Below are 15969 nucleotides of genomic sequence, written 5' to 3' on the forward strand. Positions count from 1 at the left end.
GTCATAGAAGCCAGAATACCATTCAGAGGTTTCTCTATGTTGAGGTCAAATCATGATGAAGTTGTGGGATTATCCATAACTCGGGATAGATTCTCTCCAAACAGCATTATTAATATATTAACGATATGTAAAAAATATTCCACCTATATTGCCTCGCTCAGAAGGCTTTTACATACGTTCAATCAGGTGGGAACTAATATGCCTATTTAATAGAGTTCCTGTTCGATGCCCTCATTTGAGGTCACTGTCTCAATACCACACACAGAGCAGAGAGCTGTTTATCCAGCTCTTTCAGATCAGTATGCCTGGGTGACTTGGAGAAATACCATATTTACTGTAATACCAGATAGAGTCACCTCAGTTAAGTCCTCAGCTTCGCCTCGGCATACCTTGGTCAAAGCTCTCAGGAATAAGCTGAACTCATCATTTTGAGCTTTTAAACCTGAAGAACAAAACCATCAAAATGCAGGGCAAAGGGCTGTTTTGAATTTTAGGTCATCAAAAATACTAAACTGTTGGTCAGGCTGCTCCATGAAGAAAGAAAAACAAATTCAAACGATGACTAACAAGGCCTGCTGTGCGTGAGTCACAAACTGGATCAAGCCAGGCCTCTGGAAACAGGAGGAAAAGCTCTTAGGAATCACATCATAATCAGGCAATGAGCCTCAGGACTTGCTGGTCTACTCGTTGAACTACGTCAGCACCTGGATGATGTCCAGGAGAAGAGAGGTCAGGCGGTTTAAAACTCACTTCTCTTTCCTCCCAAGACTGTTTTCAGTGACCTTGAGGAGTGACTTTCTTAGGTGTGAACATGAAAATTGTGGGAGTTTAGTCAGCATTTGGGGGATTACTCGTTTCTGAGTTGTCTCCCAGGCACTGACGGTACAGACCTACTTCTTGAAAGAGGTAACGAACTTTGCAAAGGAGGAAGGTTCTACGGATTTCACATATATAAACTGGAAAGGGATTATATTTATAAACAAAATATCCTGAGAGCATAAGGCATACTGACTGACAGGGGTTGGAGGTCTTTAGCTTTTTTTCTCATTGTTGCTTTGTATTAAAATTCAGGGAGAGTCCAAAATTGTATTTCACCAACAAGCACCTACTATATAGCTCAGGGAACTCTAATCAATATTCTGTAATAATATGGGAAAAGAATCTGAAAAAGAATGAACATATGTATAACTGAATCACTTTGCTATACACCGGAAACTAACAGAACATTGTAAATCAACTATACTCCAATAAACTTTTTAAAAAATTATATTTCAAATTGTTCAATCCTTTCCATCTAACTTGGACACTCAAATCCATAAGAACGTGCACCTCTGATAAATATGATAATGATGAATTCGGTTTGAATTCCCAACTGCATGTATGTCTCTTAAAGATATTTTTCTCTCTGCCTTGTCAATTTCTCATAGAGTCCAGGCTGCTTATCTGGGGAAAATGCCACAATACTTGATCTGACCTGGGACGTTTCCCCAGTTAAGGTAAATTGATGCTCACATAAACCAGTGTTTCTCATAAGGAGACTAATAGCGCAGGTAAAGAATAAAAAGACAAAGAAGCTAAGTGAACAAACTTTCACTGCCTAGTCGCTACAGAGAGTGCTGGGTTCTGGGGCCAGCCAGCCACCTGGCAGCAGAAGGATGGAAAGTTGGTCTCACCTCAGGGCTTCCCTCCCCCTTGCTGGTCTAACTGTGAAATCTTCCCTCATGTGAAACAGTAAAATAACTGGCTCCAAGTTTTTCATTCTCTTCTAGACAGAAAGATCTCTTTCAAGGCCACCATGGTACTCATCCCTACTCCTCCAAGATAAGGTTATGGTAAAACCATCAGCTAATTCCTTGATTGTCATTCCATTCACACTTCCCTCAAACCAGCATTTTCCCCTCATATAAGCAGCGATAATTAAACAATAATTATTGGAAAGATGGTAGAGTGCTTAAGAAAATAGTGAAGAAAGAATCACCAGTTTAAGAAGTGCCACCACTTTAACAATGACATTTAAGTCAGACATTTGTTTTGTTCATGGTTGATTTGAGGTTGTTATTACTGTTCTTGTTTTCTAATAACTCTATTCTGTTTTCTAGGACTAGGGAAGGCACTAAAGCATAATGATGAAAAGCACAGGCTTTGGGATCAGACAAACTAGGGTGTAAATTGGAACTCTGCAGCCCAATAGAATGTGCTAGACAGCTGTCTTTCTCACAGAGTTGAATGCTGACAGCTAATTAGCACTTACATAAATTAACCTGTCAATTATGTGCTAATACGGCATTGATAGCCTGGCTCTTTGAGGACATTTGACTTTCTGATTTAAGTAATGAGGCAGAAACAGAATTGGCTTTACAACCATTTTCTCCTGACAACCATTCACTATTTGATGTGCATTTATGGGGAACTGAACAGGATTTATGAAAATAAGCCCAAAACTCTATAACCTCTCGTAATTGACTCTATCTTCAAGACAGAGAGACATACCTTGGAGGATTCACACAGTATATCCTTTCCTACTTTGCATTAGTTATCTATTGTTGTATCACAGACATCCCAAAGCCTAATGGCTTAAAACAATAACCATTTGCTACTGCTCACAAGTCTGTGGGTCAACCGGATGGTTTTGCTGATTTGGGCTAGGATTGCCTGCTCTTGCTGATCTAGCTCCTGTGATTGGCAGGTTGACTGTGAGCTGATTGGTCTAGAATGGCCTTACTCGTATATCTGGGTGATATTATTGGCTCCCAGCTGGATCAGTGAGGATGACTGGGCTATATGTGCCTCATCCTCCAGCAGGCTAGCTTTGGCTTGTTCACAGGAGGTCTAAGAGCAACAAGAAAGCAAGCCACAATGTGCAAGAACTGTGTAAGTCTCTGTGTCTTTCTAAAACATGTCACAAGCCAATCAAGATTCAAAGCATGGAGAAAGATGCCACCTCTTGAGGGAAGAGCAACAAAGTCACATTGCAAGCTCATGGGCATATGGAGAGAAAAGTTGTTGGCAAGTTTTGCAATCTACCACATGCCTTTTGATCGTAATCCTTATCGTTTTTCTTTCCAGGCAACTGATACAGCATATTAGAAATCCTTGACCTAATTCTATCTTCTTTTTCCCCCTGACTCCACCAGATTTCTTCTGGATCCATTCAAGAAAGTGTGAAAGACCGAGTCATTGACTCAAGACTGCAGCTGTTTATCACCAAGCCAGGACTCTACACATGCATAGCTACTAATAAGCAGGGAGAGAAATTCAGTACTGCAAAGGCTGCAGCCACCATCAGTATAGCAGGTAGGATGGATTTTCACAATTGCATTGCTCCAGGAGAGGAGAGAGTTGGCACTATTCCACAATATCTTTCACTGGGGAAAATCTTTTTTTTTTTAATCTCTTACTCCAGTCCCATTTGGGATATTTCTTCCTCCATAGGGACACTCCAGAGGCTGACCTAGATAATTGATCTTGGCTAATTTGTTGCTTCAAAAACTAGATCCACAAATACCTGCCCAAGTGATGGGTAACAGCTTCCAGGAGTTCATTTCTTTTTCTTTCATTTTCTTTTCTTCCCTTTCTTCTTCTTTTATTCTTCCCTTCCTCCCTCCTTCCTTCCCTCCTTTCATCCTTCGTTCCTTTCTTCCTCCCTCCCTCCCTCCCATTCTTTTTCATTCCTTTTCCTCCCCTCTTTTAACATGGTTGTGCCAGTTTCTGCATGGCTACATTTTGAGGGCATTTTTACTTATGAATATGTGATCTACCTTACGGTCTTTCCCCTTCCTGTTTCATGCAAGTGATAGCAGGACCTACAGGTATTTTCAAGGAAAAGGGCTGACACATGGATTTCTAGGATACTTGTGTTGAGTTATAAAGGTTTATTTTTAAAACTTAAATGTCCCAAAGGCTTCTGAGAACATTTGTGGAATTCCTAGAGATGGAAATAATCCCTGTATCAGGAAATGCCCGGCATGATAATATTCATAGCATGTCTACTGTCCAAGGGTCAGCAGAGAGATGCTTGGCCTCACATGTAAGGCAAGCACTGGTAGAACCTGTGCCCAGGGCCAGCTCCCCAGAGCTTATTACAGTGCCACTTCTTAGATCTTCCCTGATGGGGAAATTTCCAGTAATGTTTGCGATTTTTTAGCATGAGGCGAATAAAGACACAGAGAGATACAAAGGGAGCATTGGACAAGGCTGGCCCTCTGAGGCATGCCCATGAAGGAAAGAGATTTCAAAACCAAGGATCCCTTCTGCCTTCTCCTCCAAGGATATATCTGCCTACAGTATCTTGAGACATCGTATCAGTTATTTGAGAATTTCCACTGATGGGAAGTCATTTTTCCAGAGAAGGGTGAGATTCTTAAAAGTAAATTCAACTCAGTTTAACAAATAATAATAAAGTGATTACTATTCACATAGCACTTTGTTGTTTACGAAGCACTCTTACATGCATTTATTAAATACGCTGGGCTCAGTCCATTGCGTTAGGTAGAGGATGCAAACTTAATTAACGAATGGGATCATTAACAATGGAGTCCCAGTTTTCTAGGGACTCTCAATCTAAAAAGGAAGCCCATCGGTCACACACATTATGGCACAGACTATGTCTATGCAGCAGCACAAGGTACAACAGCAGACACGGGACAGAGTTTAAGGGAATCCTTGGGAAAGAGATACCATTTGAGTTAGAGATGACAACGTCGAAATGAGTTCAGAAAATAGCAAGTCATGATGGAGACTGAGAATGAGGTGGAGGATGGGAAGAAAGGTTTGAAATGTGAGCTCTAGCTGGGTTATGAAGAGCCTGAGTGGGTGGACCATTCTTCAATCAATGGGAAGTCATTTAATTTTCTTAGAGAAGGCAAGTGATATGATCAGATACATTCTTTATCAAATCGACAGATGTCGGGTGTCAAAAGATGGGGAGGCATGGCATGCAGACAGGAGGCTATTCCAGGAGTCTGGGAAAGTCATGAAGGTCTGAACAACAACAGTAACAATTGGTAAAGAGAGAACAGGGGAGATGTGTGAAACCTATCAGGAGAGAAACGATAAGATTTGAAAGTGTTTGAATGTGGTAGAAGGAGTTCAGATGTGTCTGAGATTTTGAGGAAAGCGTCTAGGACAAATAATAACAGATAAAAGAACATGAGGAGGTTCAAGAGATAATAAAACAATTAAATTTTTGATGCTTTTTAATTACTTGGAATGATTCTCACTATCTTATGTTTTATTTGATATTTGATCAAGACCCAGTGTTAAATACATAAATATATATTTATATAACCTATATCTATATATTTACAAAGTGTGTGTATGTGTGTTTGTGTGTGCAGAGAGAAGGAGAAACATTTACGTATGAATTCTCAAATCCAAGAAAATAGACCGATTTAATCTAGCTTAGATTAGAATCACCTCCACTGGTTAGAAGAGAAAAATTAATGTTGCTAATCTGAAGAGAGTCTCATTTCAGGTAATTATTCAGTCATTCAAAGATCAATTTCCTGCCACGTTTCTTCCTCCCCTTTCTCCTTGTATCTCTTCCCTACATGGAAAGAGAGAAGGAGTCTTGGATTTATGCAGTGGTGTCCTCTGGACCCGCCCTGGTATTTGGTAAAGTCTACAGCTAGAGAACTAGTGATCTCATCTCTTGGCTCGGTTGGGACCCAGAGGACCTCCCTGTCTGGCTCAGCCCCACTGAGGCTCTTCCTGTAGCAGCACAACCCTCTACATCTCAGTCAAATCCTTCATCGAGCCCCTCTCTAGAGTCTACCCTGCAACGTCTGCACGTAGGTCACCCTGGCTCTCCCTACAATACCAGATATGCTAAAAATCCAAGTCAGCTCCTTCCTTATCCCTCATGCAGCCTGAAGCAACTTCTGGATCACTTTCATGTTACACAAAATCCAAAAAAGATTCACACCTACCAACTCAGTTCTGCTGTCTACCCAACCATGTCATGCTACCATTTTTACACTAATATGGCCATCCTATGTCAGGGTAAGAGGTCCCTAAAAGGTTCTCTGCTTTTAGAGTCCCAAATAAGAAGCAGGAAAAACTCCCTCTGCTTTGGCTTTTTCCTTAATTTATCAATATACCTCTCTTCTAGGATTTTGGTCCAGAGAAAGGAATCTATAAAATGTGTATCTGAATTCTTAATTCCCTTACCTTCCACCTTTCTGCAACATACCAAGCTGAAGGGACTGGTCAGGGACTCCCCCTTTAGTGCGGTAACCTTCAGAGCCCACCCATCATAAATACAAAGACAGGTGTGAAGGCAGTGCTATGATCAATAAAAAGAAGAACCTGATAAAATGGGTTTATCTCCCCTGCCACAAAGACAGATCCATCACATGACATGATCTCCAAGATGCTGAAAGGACTATAGGGCATAATTACCACCACAGTGTATACAGCAACATCACCCCTTTCATCCCAGTCCTAGTCCAAATGAGAACCTGATCCAACACCGTTAAAACAGAAGTATACCAACAGAGGAAGCTGTAATCCTAAAGAAAATGATGGTATCTTCTGGTGGTGAAAAGAGCCTTAAAGTGTGGACAGGCAGCATAGAAAGGTAATGTCCCAGAATGCAGGGAGAAGTCATTAATGTTGAGAATAGACCAGAGTGAGAATGAGGGCAAAGAGCAAAGGCAGCCTGGGGGAAAATAGCAGGAGAATTTGCATGCGGAAAGGAATGGAGGGAGCAATGCGTGAGTTGGCACATAGCAGCAGAGAGGACTGGAAACTTGCCGTAGCAGAGGTGAATGCAGATAGGGAGCAGTGACCCCAGTAGGGGCGATAGTCATGTAGACTGAAACCAGTAATGACGTGACTTTAGCCAATGGGCCTGTAGGTAATGTATCTGAATAATAAATGTGAATCCATCTGCACATAGAAACAAAGTTACTAAAATGAGTAGAGGGACTCCCTCACGTAGCTAATTCATAAAAAGCTGCAAGGCCCTTTTGTTCATCCCCTGATCTGTTTTTCCTGTTGGATCCCATTTACTATGAGACCTGAAGCTCCCCTACTTTTCCTAAAATTTCCTCAGGCAGATTTAATGAGGGTGTCTCATGAGTGCATTGGAATAAGACCTCTGAACCCCATGAGACACCTGCCATTTTTCTTCCTCTCCTTAACCCGTTCTTTTTAGTCAAAGCTGCTAGATGCCTCATAAAAGTCTCCCTGCCATCACTGAGGAAACTGTCATACTTCCCAACTCTGGGGTGCCCCCTGAACCAATATTCCATGGAAGTGATGCCACTCTGGTGAAAAAGGGATTCATGGAACCACTTTAATTCAGAATCATTTCAAAGCACGGTCTTATGCTCTCCAGATCTCTCAGAGCTTGGTTGTGACATTCGCTCTCTCCACTTCTGCTTTAGGCATCTCTCTCCATTGGCCTCTGATGGGGCTGGCCAGAGGTCCAGAGCCTGGTGCCTCCCCTGGACATTTTGGCAATGCTTCCTTACCCCAAATTCTCCTTTCTCTCATTTCAGCCATCCCCATCCTCCCCTAGTGTTCTGTAGTCAACAGTCCCCTTTGTCACATTCTCTGTGTTTCACTTTGAAGATTTCACTCCATCTGTTTATTTACTCAACCCAGCAGGAAAACTGGAAATAGAAAAATCTGGTCTAGTGCTTAGGATTATGTCTATTGATATTGCTAGTGTCTGAAAGACAACAACAAAAAATAAAGATCAGCCTTCATTTTCCCAAAACTCTTCCATGTGTATGCCCAGATTCATATGTATTATTTGAGAAATGTGATATACTTCTTTCTGACTCATTTACATTTGCTGTTAGTCATCAAAAGGAGCCAGAAAAACTTTTGGAACCTCTCCCTATGAACCAGGAAGTTCCATTTCCCCTCCAGTCACAACCTCAAAAGGCTCAAGTTGCAATTTAAACTCAGCAGGATGCTGGGTTATTGGCAAGATGCCTTCTCTTTGTCATCAGCCTTGTGACAGAGACCAGCAAGACACCTCATGATCCCTGTAATGAGCAGAGTCCTGGAAGAGCCAAAGGCCATCAAAATAGACACAGGTATTAAATCTACCAAACATTTAAAGAAGAATTAACACCAATTTTTATTACCCTGATACCAATGCCAGGTAAGGGCACTACAAGAAAACTAAAGGCCAATTTCCCTGATGAACATAAATGCAAAAATTCTCAACAAAATTCTAGCAAGCCAAATTCAACAGCACATTAAAAGAATCACATACCATGATCAAGTGGGATTTATCTCTGAGATGTAAGGATGGTTCAACATATACAAATCAATTAGTGCCATACACCACATTAATAGAATGAAGGATAAAAATTACATGATCCTCTCAATACAGGCAGAAAAAGCATTTGACTAAATTCAACATACATTCATAATAAAAACTCTCAGCAAATTGGATATAAGGAACATACCTCACAATAAGGGCCACATATGACAAACCCACAGACAACATCATACTCAATGGCAAGAGGTTAAACACTTTTCCTCTAAGATCAGGCAAATGACAAGAGTGCCCATTCTCACCATTTCTATTCAACATAGTACTGGAAGTCCTGGCCCAAGCAATCAGGCAATAAAAAGAAATAAAAGGTATCCAAATTGGAAAGGAAGAAGTAAAATTCTCCTTGTTTGCAGATGATACAATCTTATACATAGAAAATCCTAAAGACTCCACCAAAATCTGTTAGAACTAATCAATGAATTAAGTTCCACATACAAAATTCACATACAGAAATCAGTTTTTTAAAAATACACTAACAACAAAACATCTGAAAAAGAAGAAAACTATCCCATTTACAATAGCACCAAAAACAACAAAATACTTAGGAATAGGTTTAACCTAGGAAGAGAAAGATCTGTATGCTGAAAATTACAAGACATTGATAAGAGAAATTGAAGACACAGATAAATGGAAGATATCCTGTGTTCATGGATCAGAAGAATTAATATTGTTAAAATGTCCACAGCACCCAAAGCTATTTGTGGATTTCATATACTCCTATTAGAATTCCCATGGCATTTTTCACAGAAATAAAACAAACAATTCAAAAACTTGTATGGAAGCACAAAAGAGTCCCGATAGCCAAGCAACCCTGAGAAAGAAGAACAAAGCTGGAGGCATCACATGTCCTGATTTCAAGCTATATTACAAAGCTATAGTAATCAAATCAGTATGGGACTGGCATAAAAACAGATGCCTAGACAAATGGAACTGAATCCAGAGCCCAGAAGTAAACCCACACATATATGGTCAGTTAATTTATGACAAGGGAGCCAAGAATATACAACGGGGAAAAGACAGCCTTTTCCATAAATGGTGTTGGGAAAACTGGATAACCACATGCAAAAGAATGAAACTGGACCTCTATCTTACAACACTCACAAAAATTAACTGGAAATGAATTAAAGACTTAAACACATGACCTGAAACCATAAAACTCCTAGAAGAAAAAATAGACAGTAAGTTCCTTGACATCAGTCTTGGTGATGATTTTTTTGGATATGATACCAAAAGCATAAGCAACAAAAGTAAAAATAAACAAGTGGGACTACGCCAAACTAAAAAGCTTCTGTACAGCAAAGGAAACCATCAACAAAACTAAAAAACAACTTATAGAATGGGAGAAAATATTTGCTAATTATATATAAGGGGTTAATATCCAAAATATATAAAGAGCACATACAACAGCAAAAAAACCAAACAATCTAATTTAAAAATGGACAAAGTATATGAATAGACATTTTTCCAAAGAGGACGTACAGATGGCAAACAGGTACATGAAAAGGTGTTCAACATCACTATTCATCAGAGAAGTGCAAATCAAAACCACAATGAACTATCACTTCATACCTACTAAGATGGTTATCATCAAAAAAGTAAGAGTTAGCAAGTATTGGCGAGAAAGGAACCCTGACCCACTGTTGGTGGAATTGTAAATTGGTTCAGCCACTATAGAAAACAGTATGGAGCTTCTGAAAAAAATTAAAAATAGAACTACCATATGATCCAGCAAACCCACTTCTGGATATATATCCAAAGGAAATGAAAACAGGATATCAAAGAGGTATCTGCACTTTCATGTTCATTGCAGCATTATTCACAGTAGCCAAGATACGGAAACAACTTAAGTGTCTGTCAACAGAAAAATAGATAAAGAAGATGTGGTATATACATATAATGGAATATTATTCAGCCATGATAAAGAAAGAGATTTGGTCATTTGCGACAACATGGATGAAACTTGAGGGCATTGTGCTAAGTGAAATAAGTCAGTCAGAGAAAGACAAATACTGTATGATATCACTTATATGTGGAATCTGAAAAAGTCTAACTCATAGAAACAGAGTACAGTAGCGGATACCGGGGCAGTGGGGTCGGGGAAAAGGGGAGACATTGGTCAAATGGTACAAAATTCCAGTTATAAGATGAATAAGTTCTGGAAATCTAATGTACATCATTGGTGATTATAGTTAATAGTGTATTATATACTTGAAAGTTGCTAAGAGAGTTGCATTATGTAACTGTAGCAAATCAACACCTTGTCCACCTTAAACTTACACAATGTTGAATATCACTTATATCTTAATAAAGCTAGGAAAAATAGACACAGGGATCCAGTAGAGGAAAATCCATGTTTGTATTTCCCATTCTCAATGGCATTAATAGGTCCTTCACGAAATACTGAGGTCCAGAGTTCTTTTCTGCTTATTCAGTCTGAGGGTACAGGAATGAGTCTGTGGTCACATCCCTCCTCTAACATAAGCCACTCCTCATTTTACCAACACCCCCCTTGTCTGCAATGCCCCTTCTTTGGATTGACCTCAGAGTCTGGGGATTCTGGTCACTAAATTTAAAGCTCAAATGAAAATATGTAGCATAACCAAAGCTGGGCAGTAGGGAGAAATCCGATATGTTAGTATTGGAGTTCCCCACCCTCCCAAAATTGGCCACGTATTTTTATTTTTTTAATTTTTATGGAAATATCATTGATTTACACTGTTGTATTAGCTTCTGGTGTATAGCAAAGTGATTCAGTTATATATATTCTTTTTCATATTCTTTTCCAGTATAGGTTATTACAAGATATTGAGTATAGTTCCCTGTGCTATACAGTAGGTCCTTGTTGGTCATCTATTTTATATATAGTAGTGTGTATATTTTAATCCTAAATTATCGCTCCCCCCATTTCCCCTTTGGTAACCATAAGTTTGTTTTCTATGTCTGTGAGTCTATTTCTGTTTTGTATGTAAGTTCATTGGCATCATAGTTTAGATTCCACCTATAAGTGATATCCTATGATATTTGTCTTTGTCTGACCTACTTCACTTAGTATGATAATCTCTAGGTCCATCCATGTTGCTGCAAAATGGCATTATTTCATGCTTTTAATGGCTGAGCAATATTCCATTGTGTATACATACCACATCTTTATTCATTCATCTCACATTTTTATTTTCTATATTTTGTGTTGATGTTTCACATTATTACAGAAAAAAATTAGAACTTTGGACTCTTATTTTGTAATCGATACAGCTGATTGAACGTACTACCATGTTTCACACTCTCTCTCATGTCCCATAGTCACACTCCCGTGTCCCCCGCAATGTTCCCCCCAGCTGTGAGACGTGGGGTGATGTAGCAGCACCCAGTGTTTCAGCCACGATAGGTAGAAGTGTTCTTACCAACAAAACAGGCCCCGTCCCTTGGCATTTCATGGTGGCTTCATCTGGTTTCCAATGGATTAAAGGTGTTTGTTTTTGTTTTTAATAAAAGGGAAAGGAATAAATGACTAACAGCCAGTAGCCACACTAAATTGCTACCAGCTGTTCTGCAGCTAGGCTCAAGAGGTAAGCATTCCTTCTACAATCAGGCAGCTTTTTTATATTAGATTGGCTGCCTGTTTTAGAAGAGAGACAACATTTTATTGGCTTTTCCAGATAATGGAAAAGATACTACAAATATTGATGGCTGTTGGAAGTTTTGGAAATTTTTAAAAATCTAGTTTTGAGATAAAAGCACTTGTTTATAATCGGAGGCTCTTGGACCCCTTCCCTGCTCCCCACTCTCCGCCCCCCGCCCCCGCAAAAATGAAAATGTGACTGGAGAAATTTCTGTACGAAACACATGGAAGCCTAGTGAATCATCCTTTGATTCTCTTAATATTCTTGAAAAGACTGAGCACCCTTAAATGACCTTGATTTTTTTTTTCCTCACTTGTCCTTGAAATCGAAGCCTAGCTAAGCTGAGTATCTCTTCCCAAGTTCTATGGCTGGATTCTTTGGCTCTGGTTGACCTCCACGGTATTGAATCCTCTCTTTTACATCTTAAATTGAGGGCTCTTTCATATACATAACCTTGGACTTTTCACGTTTCAACAGGTTTCCCTGCTCAGCTGCTATTAGATTCTGCCTTTACCCATTCCAAATTATATACCTTTTTCTCTGTAAGAATTTCCTCCTGTTTCTTCCATCTGTTCTCTCCAGAAAATGTGGGGCCCCTTGTTAAAAAATTATTAAGTGTTTCAAGATGATAACCGCAGAACATTAAATTAAGCATGGGACCCTTCTGAGTGTGGGATGCTGTGTGACCACGTGAAGCCAGTGGGTCTGTAAGAATCACAGCTCCGCCACCCTCTTCCTGTTCAACCTCCACTTCTTGCTTTCTTGATGCAAAGTCCTTGGGTGGCCAACAGAGGGAAATTCTGACCTATGATACTGCCTGGGCTAATGAGGCCACGGTTGACTCAGCTTGAAAGGAAGAATTCAGTTCCTGGAGACATTTAATATTTTCTTACTCTCCTTCTCCAAATCTGCCTGTTAATGCAGGATCTGGCCTCCTAGCAGAAGCAGGGAACTTTTCAGAAACTTAGAGATTAGAAGAATGAAAATTATCTGTTACAAACCTTGAGATGAAAATGTACTAACTTTTGTTTCTTTTCCCCTTTAATTTGATTTCCTGTGGAAACTTCCTTTCCTGTTACTAGAATGGAGGTAAGATATTATTGTTATACCAATGTTTTGTTTCGCTTTGTTTGACATGCCATTTACTGAGTATCTATTATTCATTGAGTACTGTAATCTTTCAGAAAACGTTCTAATTTCTAATCCTTTTAATACTCTCACAAAATGATGATGAAGATGAAGATAGGCAACATCCGTTGAACACTTACTATGTATCAGGCACTGTGCTAAGAGCTTTACATGCATTTTAAAAATTTATCCTCAGGACATGAAATAGATGCTAGTATTATCCCTATTGTACAGAAAAGAAACAAAGAGACATACTTTGAACTGGAGAGTACACATGACTTACATAGCTAGTATATGATAGGCTTGGAAAAGAGACACAGAACTGACTCCCAAACCCTCCCTCATAGCTTTATCCTGCAGATAAGAAAGTAACACCATGTAATATAACACTGTGAAACTTACAGCATTTTATTTGCATAAAATTGCCTTTCATAAAAACTCTATGATGTGTAAATTTAGAATTGTTCATTACTACTAATAATAGCAGTTAAGTTTTGCAGGACATTTTTGGTCTCATATTAATGTTTCAGCAACTTTATGGGGCAAAAGCTATCATCCCTCTTTCTTTATATGAGGAACCTGAGGCACAAGAGTTGTCCAGACCACATAGCTAACTACAAAGCCTCAATCTGAGCTCAGACAGACAGACTCAAGAACACAGATTCATACCTATGTTGCTAATCCAGGTAGCACAGCAACTGAGCAGGACCTGCAACTCAAGCCATTGATTCTAATTCCATGGAATGAAATAATTCATTGCATAAGAAAATTTAGTTTGTTCTCAATCTTTTTCCCAATTCATATAGCTTGATGCATTTGTTTACCTAATAAATAGGTATTGAGAAAGAGTCCTGACCTGAAGGATTCTACAGAGAAGCTGAGTATCTACTGAAGGGATATACAACATAAACACGGGAAAAGGTAAATTAAAATGCAGGCCAACCACAGAAGAGATGCCATCTCTCATTCATACACCTCTTTCATTCAGCACACCTGTCTTCTCTGTGCATCTTTAAAACACTGTATTCCTGGCACTATATTGGAAAGTGATAAAACGAAACAAATTGTACATATTCCCTGCACCCAAGGAATTTACATTTCACTAGGGGACCGACACACACACACACACACACACACACACACACACACACACACACTAGTTACAAGGTAACATAATAATGGAATCATGCACAAATTCTAAGGGCTCAAGAACAGAAATAAATCAGTCACATGCAACTAAATGCAAATGAAAATAATTTAAACTGATTATAGTCAAATAAATGCTAATGAAAATTCCATACCATCTTTCACTTGTGATAACACAAGCACTCTTGGTTTTCTGCAAAGGGCTAGACAGCAAGTATATGGCTTTGTGGGCCATACGGTCTCCGTTGCAACTGCTCAGCTCTGCTATTGCAGCACAAAAGGAGCCACAGACAATTTGTAAACGGATGAACTTGGCTCTGTGCCAAGAAAATTTTACTTCTGGCCACTGAAATTTGAATTTCATATCATTTTCACTTCTCCTTAGCTCACAGGTGGCATAAAAATAGGCAGTAGGCCAAATTTGACTTGTGGGTTCTATTTGCCGATCCCTGTCATAGAGAATGAATCATATACAAAGACACTAGGCATGAAAGGATAAAAAGAATTCCAGTTTGCTTTGGAAGTTTAGAGTGGCGTACTCTAAGAGTACTTTCCCACATTTGTTGGGAAAGTACAATGGGAACCTGGCAGTTGCTGTATAAGGAAGAAGATGTGTCGCTATCAGGGGAGAGGTCCCGTTCTCACGTGTGCCAGCCCTAGGGAGGGCAGGAAAAGAAGGTGTGGAGTTTCCGCTGGGGTAGTGGGGTTGTCCCAACCAACCATGCCATGGCTGGTCATCTGGATGTGCCCTTGGACAACGTGTTCAAAGGGAAGAGATGTTGCCCTCATAGAAACTGGAAGATCACATTTTAGAACAGTGGACCCTTGAACAATTCAGGGGTTGGCGGCACCAACCAGCATGCCCTATAACTTTAGAGTTGGCTCTCTGTCTATGTGGTTCCTCCATATCCACGTTCTGCATCCTTGGATTCAACCAACTACGGATGGGATCACGTAGGACTGTAGTATTTATTGAAAAAAAAAACTGGGCATAAGTGGACCCATACAATTCAAACCCACATTGTTCAAGGGTCAACTGTATTCTACTGAATGTGATTCATACATGTTAAAGCAGAGAGAAAATAAAAGCAGAAGGTGTAGTGAGAATCCTTTAAATATTCCATCTGACCAAGGAGAGCTGTCTGCTATAAAATAAGTTAGAAGGGGCACGTGGGATCAGATATCAGTTGTTGCCTCCAAAAAGAGAAACTGTTCAGAAAGAGAGGTCAGCCAGGTTCAGTCTGTCAGGAGACAAGAGAGGGACTGGCTCCATGTGCAATATTAACTAGAATTTTTGGAGGTAGTCCAGCAGATCATTCCAAAACAACCAGCATTCTGTGAACAGATCCCTGTGACCTCTGCCCCACTGTTCAAACGAGCAACAGGACCAGCTGCCTCTGCTGTTGCTCCATCCACAGTCCCAAGATCTGCATGTGCAGAAATATGACTTCAGTTGGACAGAAAGGGCACTCATCACTTGCAAAAGACAGAAGACACCAATGGAAATTTTTTGCATTCATCTTGTTCCCTGGGTTTTGCTGTGACCTCCTTCAATTTTTTAAGTGATAGGGTTAGAAAGATGAGGGGAAAAATGGCCCCATTGGCCTCCATATCTTGCCTCTGAAATTTGATCACTGCATAAAATTTGAGGTTTATAAGTCAGCAAAACAGGGGAGGAAATTGTTCCAACTCTGACTGAAACTGTGACTGGGCAGTCTCTTTACGTATGTATTGTGTGTGTGTGTGTGTGTGTGTGTGTGTGTGTGTGTGTGTGTGTGT

General features: G+C 39.8%; 1 protein-coding gene across 5 annotated transcripts in view; it reads left to right on the top strand.

Annotated features, from left to right (window-relative positions):
* Positions 1-15969, top strand: part of MUSK (muscle associated receptor tyrosine kinase) — a 91271-nt gene that overhangs the window by 59697 nt on the left and 15605 nt on the right. For all 5 annotated transcript variants that reach the window (XM_029203083.1, XM_029203081.1, XM_029203084.1 and 2 more), the window contains 2 exons: positions 3135-3294; positions 12999-13005. In XM_029203083.1, coding sequence (XP_029058916.1) covers positions 3135-3294; positions 12999-13005 — 167 coding nt within the window. The remainder of the gene's footprint in view (positions 1-3134; positions 3295-12998; positions 13006-15969) is intronic.

The sequence above is a fragment of the Monodon monoceros genome, unplaced genomic scaffold, assembly GCF_005190385.1.
Source record: "Monodon monoceros isolate NGI ecotype Baffin Bay Population unplaced genomic scaffold, NGI_Narwhal_1 Super_Scaffold_5, whole genome shotgun sequence".
NCBI classification, from domain to species: Eukaryota; Metazoa; Chordata; class Mammalia; order Artiodactyla; family Monodontidae; genus Monodon; species Monodon monoceros.